The 14,194-nt window shown below is 54.9% G+C and overlaps 1 protein-coding gene across 3 annotated transcripts in view; it reads right to left on the bottom strand.

Moving 5' to 3' along the window:
• The window catches only part of RPS6KA1 (ribosomal protein S6 kinase A1), a 32,403-nt gene extending 22,327 nt beyond the window's left edge, over window positions 1-10,076 (bottom strand). For 2 of the 3 annotated variants that reach the window (XM_014258549.2, XM_088067322.1), the window contains exons 1-2: window positions 9,944-10,076; window positions 4,244-4,288 (exon numbers count right to left, since the gene is read on the bottom strand). In XM_014258549.2, the coding sequence (XP_014114024.1) occupies window positions 4,244-4,288; window positions 9,944-10,006 (108 nt within the window). In that variant the 5' untranslated portion in view covers window positions 10,007-10,076. The remainder of the gene's footprint in view (window positions 1-4,243; window positions 4,289-9,943) is intronic. The other variant, XM_014258552.2, reaches the window with a different exon arrangement.
• Window positions 10,077-14,194: the final 4,118 nt, after the last annotated feature.

Below are 14,194 nucleotides of genomic sequence, written 5' to 3'. Positions count from 1 at the left end.
ACCACTGTCCCCTCCAAGTACAACACACAGTAAGAGATTTTCAGGGTTTTTTTTCCTTCAATAAGAAGCTTTCTGGAGACAGAAGATGAGGCAGCTTCTACAAACTCACCAGGTGGATGGAAATGGCAGAGAAGAAACCGGAGCGGTTTGGATGGGTTGGGGACCATGTGGGAGGGCTGCTGGAGCAGACTCTGCTGCATTCCTCGTGTGCAAGTCCTGTAAACTGACCCCTCTTCAATTATTCATTAGAGCCTGCAGCTCATCAGAGACTCTGCTCCTCAAACAGGCGTTTATTTGTGTTTTTTAAGAGCTCAGAAGCTGCTGTTCGCCATAGCCCAGCCCTGCCAAGGACACAGAGCAAAGGCTCTGCCAGAAGAGGCCAGGCAGCTGTCAGGCACTGCTGGAGCAGCAAAGCCACTCAATTCCTTCAGCTGACAAGGCACAGCAGCCAGTTTGAACTCGGAGCTTTACCAGTGACAGGCTGGAAAAGCCAAATGTTCAGCGTGGCCACAGCTGCTGCCCAGTCCCTGCAGAGTCAGGGAAATTTCCAGGCAGCACCAGAGCACACTGGAGATGTTCTGCTCCCACAGCCTGGCCAGAACACTGCTGTCTGGGAGCCACAGGAGAGGGACAGTGGCCTGAGAAGGGATTTGCTGAGGTACCTGCCTCTTCCCACAGCTCCACAGCTTTCCAGGTCCTGGAGGAACCAGCAGCAGCTGTGCAAACACGCACAGAGCAGAGCTCCCACTTGTTTTGAAACCCTTCACGTTAAGAGGCTGAGCAGGATCACAGCACTGGATGTGGATCCTGTCCTGCTCTCAGCCTGGAGCTCAAGGGCAGTGCTGGCCCAGGAGCCTCCCTCACCTGGAGCCTCACAGGCCAGCTGGGACAGGGCCTGGGCAACCAGGGGAAGGTGTCCCTGCCCAGCATTCCTTCATGCCCTCGCAAGGAGCTGCAGGGAAGGACCTGCCTGCAAGCTGGACCTGCTCAGGATAAAGCAACAGGAGAGACACAGAGCTGGGGAAAAGCCTCATCCCTCCCTCTCCTGCACTGCCACAGGCAGGCTCAGCCTGGAGCACCTCCTGCCCGGTGTCTGTGGCAGAGCACAGCCCTTGCTCCTGTCTCAAAGGTCCCTTTTATGGTGCGGAGCTGGGAGAGCTCAGATCTTCCCTTCCCCAGCTCTCCCGGAGCTCTGTGATTATCACCCCAGAAGAAGCTGATCAGCACCCTCAGCCCGTTCCCCAGAGAGAGTGTGGGCACACTCAGCACTGCCATTCCACTCCTCTGCCTTTCATGATGAAGTGATTTCACTAACTGGGTGTTGTACTTCCATGTATAATTCCTCATGCTTGGCACCTTCAGGGAGCACAGGCTCACCCCTCAGCCCAGCTGGCTGCAGAGCAGGCTGAAAAACCCCAATTATGAGAGGTTCCATTTTTCCACTGAATGCAGTTGCTGTTCCCCAAGGAACAAGGACCAATTTCACCCAACCTGGCAATTAAAATTTGGAGAACACAAGAGAGAACGAAGCTCTGAACCCAGAGAGGCTTTTAACCACCACCACCAAAGAAGGTGAGAAAAAAATCCATCCCGGTGCCCATCCTGCAGCCTGGTGTTAGGGATGTGGCCACAATTAACCCTGTTTGCAGTGCAGATTCAAAACACAGCCTCATCCCATCCACTGTGAGCACTGACTCTTCCCCAGCCCCAAGCAGCACCAGGACCTTGCAGACATTCCCAAGGTAAGCCCTGAGGAATGGGACCTGCAGGGACTTGTGCACCACAACTGTTCTTGAAAGGTAGAAAACACGGCAGGTTGTGGAATGCACCAGCTGTCCTGGGTAGGAAGCTGAGCTGGAGCCACAAAAGCAGCAAGAAAGTACCAGAACAGAGCCAGCCTGGCCCAAAACATCCCCTTGCTCCCTCTGCTGTGACCATTTCCTCGTGTTTCAGGTGAGATGGTGACACAGGCATCACACTCCATCGGTCTGACAGCACCAACTGTGAACTCCCCGACTCTTTTGAGGAACTCTTGGGTTTCCTCCTTTCCAGAGGCTTTGGTTATGGCCCAGGCACACGAGGACTGGACTTTGGCACTGTCCTGTTGGCAGGGCCGGGAGGGCCAGGGCCGCGTGTGGGCTTTGAGAAATCGCCGCTGTCGCAGCTTCAGGTTATTTTTAGCAGAGATCACAGAATGAGCTGCAAAAGGGTAGCACAAACCTGGAGAAAAGGTGTTTCTTCCCCTTGCAGCTCTCCACACACAGCACAGAAGGGTGTGGGAGGGAGCCTGAGCAACCTGCAGTATGACAATTGTTAATGGTGATGGCCACTTGCTTCTCCTGCTGGAGGCAGAGCCAGAGCCAGGAGCTGCTGCTGCTGTCCAAGCACAGAAAGAACCACACAGATATTCTGGGGGCTGCCTGCATCCCCCATCTGCAGCATCTCAGGGCAGAGCTGCCCTCAAGTTGAAGGTATGTGTTTACAGGAGAGATTTCATTTGTGCTGCTAGCAAACATACCTTGTACAAACTTGGAAAACGCCACCGAGGTTATTTCAGGAGCGTGCAGCGGAGCTTTGGGTGCTCAAAGTTACCCAAAATGGGATTGTCAGGCACTGCTCACAGGCATTTTGGCCACGGGGCCTCAGAAAAGCAGAAAGCAGGACACCTGCAGCAGCACAGAGCTCTTGTGCCTTCCCTGCTCTGGGATGCTGGAGAACTTCCCAGTGCTGTGCTCCAGCCTGGGCTGCACATCCACATCCCACACAGCAGCAAAGGGAACCTCAAGCGCTTTTTGGCTTCTGTCTCATGATCTTTCTGTGGAATGGCACCCACAGATGGAATCAGCCAGGGTTTGTCTCAGTCATGTCCTTCAAAGAGAAAAAAATCCTAAACGATTTTTAAAGCAGCATCCATCAGCAGCATTTAGGGAAGGGCAGCTTAGGCAAGTGTTTGAAGATGAAAGAGGCAAAGTCCCAAACCTTAGAAACCCATCTGGAATCCAAGCAGAAGACACGGATTCCTTTTTTCCCCGGGCCAGAGATGCAGGCACAGTGCAGAGCCATAAAGCCACCGCTCTCAGGGGAGGGAAGTGCAAGTTCCATTGACCTGAATTCATCTGACCCAAAGATTTCTTTGCAAGCTGCTGAAGAAGTGCCAGGCCAGCTCCAGAGTGGGACAGAGAGGCACAACAGGTAGGAGAGATGCACTGGCACTGCTAGAAACCCACAAATGTCCCAGGGAAAAAAAGAACTGGCTGAAATGTAGACAACTGGGGTTTAGGTTTAAATGTCTTTTACTAAAAATACAACGTAAGCAGCTGGAAAAACAACCCAACAAGCCCCCAGAGCCTTGGGCAGGATGATTCAGAGAGAGAAGCTGCCACAGGGCCCTCGCTGAGGGTACAGAACTCTTGACAAACCACTCGGGAAGGCTGCCCAGGGCAAATCCAATGTTTTGTGTCATTCTCCACGCTCAGAGCACGGCTGGATGGGAAAAGGAAATCCTGAAGGGATTATGATTTCACGGTACTGACGTGGCCCTTGTGCTCTGCTGGGAGTGCAGGACAGAGGAATGGGCACAAGCAGGAAATGCCCAGGGGACAGCACCGTGCTGCTCCTGTACCTGGGGAGGGCTCACAGCAGACAAATCCAGTCCTTCACACCACGCTGCTCTGGTGTGGAGCAGGAGGAGCTTTAGGTGTCTCAGGAAGGAGCAGCAGGCTCAGATCCCTGCCCAAAACACGGCAGCTCAGCTCCTTCTGTCATTCCCAGCTGATGCTAACGGGGATGCAGAGGGCAGCTTCTCCCAGCCCCACCAAGACAAGAGAATAAACAGATACCAGACGCTCAGCAAGGGCAGCTGTGCCAAAACCATCCATTTCTCTTGTACTTCTCATCCCAGCTGGCAAGATCACACCACAGAGAAAGGCATAAACACGGCACTGAAACACCCCGGGGTTCTCACTGCTCGCCCTCGGCTGCAGCCTCCACTCCAGCTCCGGTGTGCTGGACCCCGGTGACCCTCTGGAAAACCTTCCAGGCAAGTTTGGATGACCGAAGGGACAGGAGGACAGGGGTTTATCTTTCCTCTTCCCCGTCTCCAGTCCCTCGCTCTCCCACGTGCACTCCTGCAGATTTACAGAGCAGCAGCAGCTTTACAGGGTTTAAAAATAACCATCCCCGAGTCAGCTCACACCCCCACGCTCAGAGGGACTTGCAGACGTAACCCCGGGGCATTTTTTACCTTGGATGGAGGATTCCCACCTTCTTCTGGAGCTGCCTGCCCGTTCTGCAAAGGAGGAGAAGCCGCTGTTAGCACATGCTAGGCATGGGATTTGGGATCGTTCCTCGTGTCCCCCACCAAAGCTGGTGGCTTTGGGAGCCCCTCTCGTGGGACAAACAGGGCAGGGTGGCACCTTGGACATTTCCCCGTACACCAAACTCTTGTCTTTAACTTGTTTAAAAGAAAGTCTCTTGCCCAGAGAGTCTCTCCACGCTTTCCCCGAATGAAACTGGGGCTCCTCATGCAGCCAGTGTTGCTCGTGGGGTGAACAGCACCCGCCGGGATGCCTGGGGGGGCTGCTGCAGATTCCCCCCGGGCACCTCGGGGTGCAGCCGCTGCTCCATCCCGGCCCTCCCGCTCCACTCCGGCACCGAGCTCACAACCATCGTGCCGTGCCATCGGCTTTAACTGCAGCCTTTATCGGTTATTTATTAGCCCACGGCAGCCGGTACCTGCAGGGAACCTGCCCCACCCGCCTGGCTCCAGGTCCAGCTCCGCGAAAGTCACCGCGGGGACCCGCGGGCACCGGAGCCCGCAGGGATCGGGTTCAGCTCCGGCACCGCCCGGGGAAGCCGGGGGAGCAGGAGTGGGTGGGATTTCATTGAGTCACAGATACTCAGAGCAGGATAAGCACGTACAGGAGGTTTTCTGCAGACTGTGGAGAAAAACAAGGGCAAGAAGACTTTGCTTTGACATCTGTTTGCACTGCAGTCTCAGGCTCCAAAAATCACGGCGTTCCTCTCCTCCTCGGGAAGAACAAGGGCAGTTTATTCCCTCCTTTTCAGAAGTCATGGGCCAAGGGAGGAGTTGCAATGCCAGTGGACTCGAGCCTCAGATCCTCAGTGGAATGAGTGGGTTCTAGAACCTTTCAGGAACTGACAGAAACGAAGCCAACTCCTTCCCTGGAGCAGCAAGGACCCAGTGATGGGATCAACCTGACTTTTTCCTCAGGTGTCCTCTACACTGCACCTCTGTGCACCCCATCTGAGCTCCACAACTCGCCCTAGTCCCAACTTAGGAAGTTCCACAGTAGTTTCAGCAGAAAAGCCCCAGCAGCAGCAGCAGGCTCCCCCAGGGGAATGCTGCCCTGGTGTTTGCACCGAGCTCTCCTGCGTTAGCACAGAGAACAGCTGAGCAGTGAAGTAAAAAGTTGTGTTTATGAACAGCCCCCACAACGCAGGGGAGACTCAGCACTCGAGCACCAGGCTTGGAGACAGGCTGATGTTCAGTGGCTCAGCTGTGAGCCAGCCCCAGCTCAGAACTGCTAATCCAAACCACAGCTCGGAGCTGCTTTTCTCTCAGACAGCTGAAGAAGCAGAATTTGTGTGTTGGACAGAGGGAAGCAGTGATCCCTCTGGAGAACAGATCCACAAGGCACATCTCAGGGGAGGGGTGAGTGTCCAACCCCTCAGCTTCAAGGGCGAGCTGGGAGACACCAGGTGATGCCCCCAGAGCCACCAGACTTTCGAGGGCTGGGTTTTATCAGCTCCTTGCTCCGAGGAAAACTTGTCCTTGTGCTGCTGCAGAAACCCATCCTAGCCGGGATGGAAGGGATGGGGAAAGGAGGAGAGCAGTGTCCGTGCCAGGGAGCTTTCCTGGGCACACAGGTCCCTGGCCTTAGGGGGATGAAGCTCCTGATGAAGCGGTCGCTTTCTCAGGCTGACGTAAGTCAGATGTGTGAGCAGAGAATTGCAGTTTAGAGCCAAGTGCTCTCCTTCTACCCCAGAGCAAAACCAGTCCTTATTCCCTCATATGGAATTGGAGAGCCATTTGTGAATGTTCCAGATGGGAACACAGCTCCAGACTCATCACCTCCCGAGATAAAATATGGCCATTCAGCACATCATGAGCAGAGCTGAAATAGTTTGTGGGTTTCTTGGGCTGACATTTGCCTCTCTAAAATGCTTCATTTCTGCCCTGCCCACCACACACGGCGGGGAGCAGGCGCAGCTGCCCTCTCACAGCACTCTGGGGCTGCAAAGGAGCCTCCCAAACATCCTGCTCCAAGAGAATTCCAAAGATCTCCCTCCTGCAGCAACCAGGCATCGTCCCTGGGGTGCCCAGGCCAGTGAGGAGCTCACCCAGGCTGTGGCAGAGCAGGGCTTGGGCTACTGATGAGGCAGCCACAGGGGCCCCAGCGGGAGCCCGCAGCTGTCCCCGCAGCTTTGCAGCTGTCCCTGCTCCGGGCTGAGCGGAAACGGGGATTAGGGAGCTGATCTGATGGGCACGAGGAGCAGCAGCCAGGGCACCTCGGGGTGACTGAACGCTCCAGCTGCCCCAGGGCTCACACAAAGGCCCTGCTGAGTTTCCTTAACAGCACCCAGAAAAGGATCCTGGAAAACAAGTGCACTCAGTTACGCAACTGCCAGCCCGGCTGAACTTGGGAGATATTTATCTTAGGACATCTTGCGCTTTAAATCCTTTTAATTCCACATAATCCTCAGCACAGGGAGCGATTTCCAGAGCAGGCCAGTGTGCTGTGATGTGAAACCAGGACGAGGCACATCCTGGCAGGACCGTGGTGCCCAGCCCTGCTCTGTGGTTACACCAGCCCGGGGTAGCGACAGCTCTGCCTGCTGCTATTCCTGCACCCCAACGCTTTGAGCAGTCGCTTTTGAGGAGCCCCAAAACACCTCACAGGTACCAGAGATGCTCCTTCAGCCAACTCTGATGAGCCATGGAACACTCAAGGAAGGAGCAGGGGAAGAAACCCTTCACCTCAGAGCTCCTGCTGGTTTGACACAAGAACAAAGCACGTTTAAACTATTACCATTAAGTGGAATTCATGGATCTTGCCTATTGCAGTTCAGAGAAAAGAAATAATTCTACAAAAATAGAGATCTCCAAAGGAGCTCTGGTAGCCCAAACAGAGGAGTCTCTGCACAAGGCATATCAGGGATGACAGCACTCAGCTGTGTCCCTTGTCTCTTGATCGTGGTTTGCACAGCTCAAGTCCAATGCTTGAGAAAAGAGTTATTCATGAGTAGCTCCTGCTCAATAAAGGGTGATACATATATACAGGCAAAAATAATTAGCTTGAAGTGGTGGAGTTTGGCGTAATCCCACGTCAGTTGCATTGTTGCAGGTTTGTGTAATGAAAGAAGAATTTGAAGCAAAGCAGAGCGCTGATGACAGATCCATCACTATGGGGATGGAGTTATGGAATCAAAGAAACACAGGATGGTTTGGGATGGACCTTAAAGCCCATCTCATTCCCTCTGTCATGGCAGGGACACCTCCCACTGTCCCAGGCTGCTCCAAGCCCTGTCCAGCCTGGCCTTGGGCACTGCCAGGGATCCAGGGGCAGCCACAGCTTCTCTGGGCACCCTGTGCCAGGGCCTGCCCACCCTCCCAGGGAAGGATTTCTGTGTCACTCAACTCCATTCTCCAGCTTTGTACTCTGCCCCAGCCACGTTTTTCTACTACACAAGCAATATTGGAATACTATGAGCAGAAGAGAGAATGGCAAGGGTAAGAAAAAGCAGGAGAGATGATTATAAAGCTCAGCCTCCAGGACAGAGGGACTTGGCTCCTGCCAGGGAGCAGTTTGAGCTCCCATTGCCACCCACTCCCACGTGCTGAGCTCCGGTGGGCTGGGACAAGGGGCACCACATGGCCAGTTCTCCCAGAACACAGTGGAAAAACCCCAAATCCCTCAACAAAAGGACTGATGCCTCCACCAGCACGGTGACAGCACCTCTGCTCCATGACTCAGAAAGCAAAGGTCGGAGGAAGCCGGTTTCTAACCTGGATGGCAGCGATCCCAGGGCAATTTACGTAACCGGTGTTCCAGAAATGTCTCCTTGCTTTCTCAGTGGTGCCACCTCTCCCAGGAGTGCTGAAAACTTCCCCCTTGGGCCCCTGCCCTTGGCGATTTTAGCCTCAAAGTGCAAAACTCTTCCCAAGCTGTTTCCACTCCAGTGCTGGACCTCAGGGAGCTCTCTGACGTCTGACCCGGGTGTAGAGGTGAAGAACACCTGTATGATTCTCCTCGCTGCAATTAAGCGTGTATTGTCATTTTAAACCGAAGGGAGGTAAAGTGCTAATTCCCACTTGAGATCCTGAGACACAGAGATCCAGATCTGCTGAAATCCCACCTGCACGTGGTGCCTGACCCTGACCCCGAGCTGCGGCCAAGGTGAGCCGGGGAGAGCCAGAGGCTCCGTCCGGTCTCGGATGACGATTAACGCAGCCGCTCCTAATGCCAAGAGGAAAAGAGTCCCTGAGCCAGCTGACAAGAGCCCGGAGCCCCCGGTATTTCCTCTGGAAGCGATCCCGGAGCCCCTGGGACAGCCGGGATCAGGCTCTGAATGAAGCCTCGCCCGCGGCTTCCACTGCCCCGGGCACCAGCCTTCATTTCCTCCCGTCATCAGTCGAGCGGCGTTTTCTGACTTTTCAGGGAGGAAGCACAAATGAAAATCCCTGTCTGCCAGCAATAACCTAGGGCCCGGCTCTGGGCACACGACATGATTCAGGAGCTGCCGCAGGATTTCCCTCCTCTCCCAGCTTGGAGCACAAACTGCTCCTCATGGCTCCAGCGATGTTTCAGAGCAGGGGCTCCTCACCCACCGCACTTCGTGCCGGGTGTTTGGGCCAGGCGGAGCCTCCCCAGCTCACGGGGGACTCCAGGAGAAGCTGTGCCATACCTGGCTGATGGAAATTAGGAAATCTCACCATGAATGGCCAGTGCCTCCCTGCTGTCCCTGCAGCGGGGGTGGAACGCTGCCTCTGCTCAAAGTACAGACCTCTGAAGAGGCAATTTCAAACAGGACCGAGCAAATCCGACCAGTTAACCGTGGAGCCATCCCCAGGTATGATGGGGGAGTGTGACACCATCAAACCCAGACAGAACGACAGGAAAGCACCACGGTCTGTGAAACACCTGGGACAAAATCCCCACCTCCCCTCTGGAGGTTCCAGTTTGAGCGAGAAGATGTTCAAGTGAGGAGTGCCAGAGCACAGAGCCTCAGCCGTGGGTGACAACTGCTGCAAGCTGTCCCTTCCCTCGGAAATGGCTCCGCAGATGTGGGCAGGGGATGAGCTCCGTCCTGCACATCTGCCTTGGGGGTCTTCATGAGGAGGAGAAGAGCCAGGTGGGAGGGAAGAGCAGACATCCAGCAAAGTGACACGGGAGCGTGATCGGAGTTGGCGGCGCAGGCCTGTGCGAGAAGACGGCGCTGGGGAGGTGAGGGAGAAAACCCCCAAAACTGAGATCTTTATTCCCTGGGCCTTCAGCCGGGTCCGCTTTCCTCTGCACCCGGGAGATTCGGGAGCGCTGCCTGCACTCCCTGAACGCTCACAGCCCGCACGGGCTGCAGCGAGCCCGGCAGCCTCCACTGCCCCGACCACAGCCCCGGGAGCGCACGGCGAGCCCCGGGAGCGCACGGCGAGCCCCGGGAGCGCACGGCGAGCCCCGGAGCGGTCTCGGAGCGGTCTCGGAGCTGCCCCGGAGCGGTCTCGGAGCGGCCCCGGAGCGGTCTCGGAGCGGTCTCGGAGCGGTCTCGGAGCGGTCTCGGAGCGGTCTCGGAGCGGCCCCGGCAGCGCAGGGCTCCGGCTGCCGCTCTCCCCCGCCGCAGGGAGCGGCTCCGCGGGGTCCCGGCGGGCGCTCCTTTGTTCGGCGGAGCCCCCCGCCCCGGAGCCCCCCCGGCCGTGCCCGCTCACCTCCGTGTCCAGATGCACCAGCTCCATGTCGGGCCAGGGCTGGGCCAGCTGGGCGAGCGGCATCGCTGCCGGCGGGTGCCCGCGGCGGGCTGGCTCCGAGCGCCGCCGGGCTGGGCACCCACCGGCTCCGGGCCGGGCCGGGGCGGGGCGGGGGGCGGGCGGGAGGCGCCGGGGAGGGGCTGCGGGCATCCTCCGCCCGGAGCATCCGGCAAACCCAGCCCGGCGTGCCGGAGGGGACCGGAGCGTGGAACCGCGGAATCGGTGGGGTCGGGAAAGCTTCCCCTGGAGAGCATCGAGTCCGGCTGTTCCCCCAGCACTGGCCCGAGGCCACCACTAACCCGGTGTCGCCAAATGCCACATCCACACTGCTTTTAAATCCCTCGAGGGATGGTGACTCAACCTGGGCAGCGTGTTTTAATATTTCCTCACCCTTTTGGTGAAGAAATATTTCCCAATATCCAACCTAAACCTCCCCCGAGGCAGCCTGAGGCCGTTCCCTCTCCCCCTGTCCCTGTTCCTGGCAGCAGAGCCCATCTCCCCCGGCTGTCCCCTCCTGCCAGGGACTTGTGCAGAGCCAGAAATTCCCCCTGAGCCTCCTTTGCTCCAGCCTGAGCCCCTTCCCAGCTCCCTCAGCCTCTCCTGGGGCTCCAGCCCCTTCCCAGCCCCCTTCCCTTCCCTGGACACCCCCAATCCCTCCAGGTCTCTGACCCCACACTTTGAGGGGCCTCAGCAGCACCAGCACAGGGAACAGGCACTGCCCTGGGCCTGTGGCCACACCAGGGCTGGGACAGCCCAGATGATTTTCACTGGGAGGCTGAAACCTTGGGAAGCGACGCCTGGATGCTCCATGAAATCCTGTTCTGGGGGACTTGGGAGCCTCTGCCAGGGAGAGCTGTGGCTGAGCCACTGAAAGCCATTTTAAAGATGATCTTTAAAAATCTCTTCCAAGCCGAGCCATTCTGTGGCTCTGCACAATCCTCACAGCACCACGAACACCTGGAACTCACAAATACACGGCACTGAGTCCTGCTCTTCTGTGCCTTGGAAAGATTTTTCCTCTGGGAGTGTCCAGCTGTTTCCCCGTGTGCACAATCTGCGTGGCTGCACCAGGAGAGGTGGTGAGGACAAAGGTGGTGACACAGCTCAGATTGCTGCTGAACTCAGGAAACTGCTCCAGGAAATCCGGATTCCAGGTTTGAGATGTGCCATGAATCACTGCCCATCGCCTCCTGCGGTGCCCCTGGAATTCCCTGAAAAACAGGGATAAGGAACACACCCACCTTAAAAACGGGCATTCAGAATTCCTGGCTATCCTCACCTATCAGGTTCTCAGATAGGAAAAAAGTTTTCTTCTACTCACATTTTTTCAAAGCCCAATGCAAAATTTCATGTTTCATTATAAAACTACTTGTTAAAAAGAAATGAAACTAAGCCTTTTTAAAAGATGCATCACTAAGGGTTGACTTCATCAAGGTGTGGCTGGAAATATTTAACGAGCCTGAGTGGCAGCCTGCAGAGCTGGGACTGAGCATTCTGAGGGCAGGTGTCCCAGCAAACTCTGAAAAAGCCAAACTGGGACAGAGCTCAGCGCTTTGAAAAATTCCAATTAATCTCCACAGCACGTGAAGCTTCTCTGTGAGTCATCTCCAGGACCTGCTCGTGATTTAGGATAGAGCTGTCTTCCTTTCTGCAGAATGGAGTGTAGGAAACCCCCAGGGTGGCTGTTTGAGCTGGAATCGCTGTCCCAGCCCCGTGCCCGAGCCCCAGGTGGAGGCATTAAATAACACAAATCCACCCTGCTGCTGCTGCTGCCTGTGATCCTGTTAGAGCAAATTAAACTCATGGCACTTGCTGCTGGAGCAAGTTGGAGCAGATCTTGTGGAGGGTTATTCATTCAGCTCCAAAGGCACCCCGAACATCCCCTCATTGCCTGGAACGTGGAGTGCCAGGCTCCAGCTGCTTTACCCAGCACAGGTAACACGGTGATGTCAATTCCAAACCCCATTTACCTCCTTCCTTCCTTTTCCAGACCCATCTCCCTTTCCCTCTGCTCTGCAGGGACGCAGGGGGAGCTGAGGGCAGGACAATGCTGCCTTTCTGGAAGGAGAATGAGGCACTTCTTGGTGATACTTCCATGGAAGAGAGGCAGGATCGGGCACTGAGCAGGAACCTGAGGCAGCTGAGGGGGGATCTCAGGCTGATCGTGAACTCCAGGGAAATTTCTGATTCTCAAATCACAACTGTTATTCCAACCGATTATTTTTTTAAAGTTACAAATAAGTAACTTTTGAAGTGTTGAAAAGTTAAAGTAGAAAACCAAAGCTTCTTCTTTAAGGCCACAGTGAAAGGTTCATGGGCAATACCCTGAGCAAGGCCTGTGGAGAGTGTGGAGACAGAAATGCTGCTGCTTCCACCCCTGGCTGCTCTGTTGGGATGCAGGAAATCCATCATATTTCATAGCAGAGAGACAGACAGCCTGCCCCAGGACTTGACAAAGACAGAAATCATGAAGCTTCACCTAAATAAAACTTCCAGATTATCCTGTCCACTCCTTTTAGCAAAACAGCACATGAGAGACTTTGGGGAGATGCACAAAAGAATTGTGTGTGATTATTCTCTGCATCTCTGCAGATATTCCTGCTAAAGGAGAGGATTCTGCTGAGGTAGCTCTACAGTATCTCAAAATTATAACAACACCCAGAAAGGGTTGTGGTGACTCCACGGTGATGCTGGGGGAGAGCGCTCTGGCCTCTCCAGGGCTCCAAGAAAAGCCACCTCTCCACTGATGGGAGATGTTCTCAGACTGACCTTCCCTCCATTCCTGCACCAGCTCATGCTGAACCCTGGCTGGATTAGCAGAAGGTGAAATGTGCCACAGGAGATTGCTGCTGAGTTCAGGGCAGGATGTCAGCGGAAGAGAAACGAGGTAGTGGTGTCCCCCAGGATTTATTTCCAGCCAAAGAACGGCTATAAAAAGCATCCTTGATCCTGGAAGCAGGGTGCAAAAAGCAAAATCTGCTGTTTGGGTGACTGTCATGGCTAAATACAGTGATTAAAACATATAGCCTGGCGTTTTTCTGAGATGGTGCAGGCTGGGAAGAGCTGCTGCTGTGGTAAACAGAGACTCGGGATCAGCTGGATCCTTTGTCAGTGCTGCATTCACTGAAAATTCAAAATACTGCGGGCTTAGTTTGGATTTAAAATCATCAAATCCTCCTCAAATACAGTTGTAGATATTTTTGCCTCTGCAGCTGGCTGGCTGTGTTACATTTTTCCTTTGCAGAGAGGCTGACAACATTCGTTAAACCAGTTAAGAGAAAATTAACTCTACCCCAGCCGAAACCAGGACATCCCCAAAGCGCTTCCAGAGCAGATGGAGACTGATCTGTGTCACCACTCCCAGATCCAATTCTGCCTCACAGTTCCAGAAGCTGGCCAGGTGATTCTCCCCATGCCCACACAGTGCTCCCATGGCTCTCTTCCTCCTTTTTTTCTGATCCATCCCCTGCCTGCCCTGTGTGCTGCTGCTTTTACACCTACAAGGAAATGCAAAAAACCTCACAGGCACAGGACCTTGCCAGGCTGTCCCAAATATCTGCTACAATTTACAGACTCGTCTAATTTGCTAAGACAATTAATTAGAGCTTGCAGCAACCCTCTTTGTACTTTTAATATTGACCAATCAGGTCCAGAGCTCATTGTTGTCCTCACAGGGAAACTGAGTCGGGTTTTTATGGTCAGGACAAAACTTGAACTCCACGTCCTGTCTTCTAATCCCTGGCTCTCCATTCACCCTCTCATTTCTTTGCCTCTTCTGCTTTGTTTTGCCACTGTGGAGGAAGAGATGATGGATCACCTTGTTTTGATCCCAGGAACGTCTTTCCTTAGCGTGGTACAAACCACGCTGAAGATATAAAGCAGGGGCCCTGGAAATGGGAAAAACTGGCTGCCTTTAAGAGCTTTTCGCTTTTCTGACAGATTTCCTTCTGTTCCTCCGCACTGGGTGCGATTGCAGCTGCTTCAAATGGCAGCACTTTCCAGGGCAGGTCCAGGCAGCGGTCGGAATGCAGGAATTGCAGCACAGCAGAGCTCTGGGGAAGCACAGCCCAGGCAGCTGCTGCTCCCTGGACAGGGATTGTGCAGAGACTGAGGCTCATCCACGGAGCAAACACCTCTGGCCTCTGCCGACATCCCCGCGCAGGTGAGCGCCACATTCCCTCGCTCAGCTCAGATTTCTGAAGGTGTCCAGCA

Source organism: Pseudopodoces humilis, chromosome 27 (assembly GCF_049639895.1).
Source record: "Pseudopodoces humilis isolate 2021_Gansu_Grassland_sample_001 chromosome 27, ASM4963989v1, whole genome shotgun sequence".
In the NCBI taxonomy this organism is placed as follows: Eukaryota; Metazoa; Chordata; class Aves; order Passeriformes; family Paridae; genus Pseudopodoces; species Pseudopodoces humilis.
This window is presented reverse-complemented; position numbering and strand designations above follow the sequence as displayed.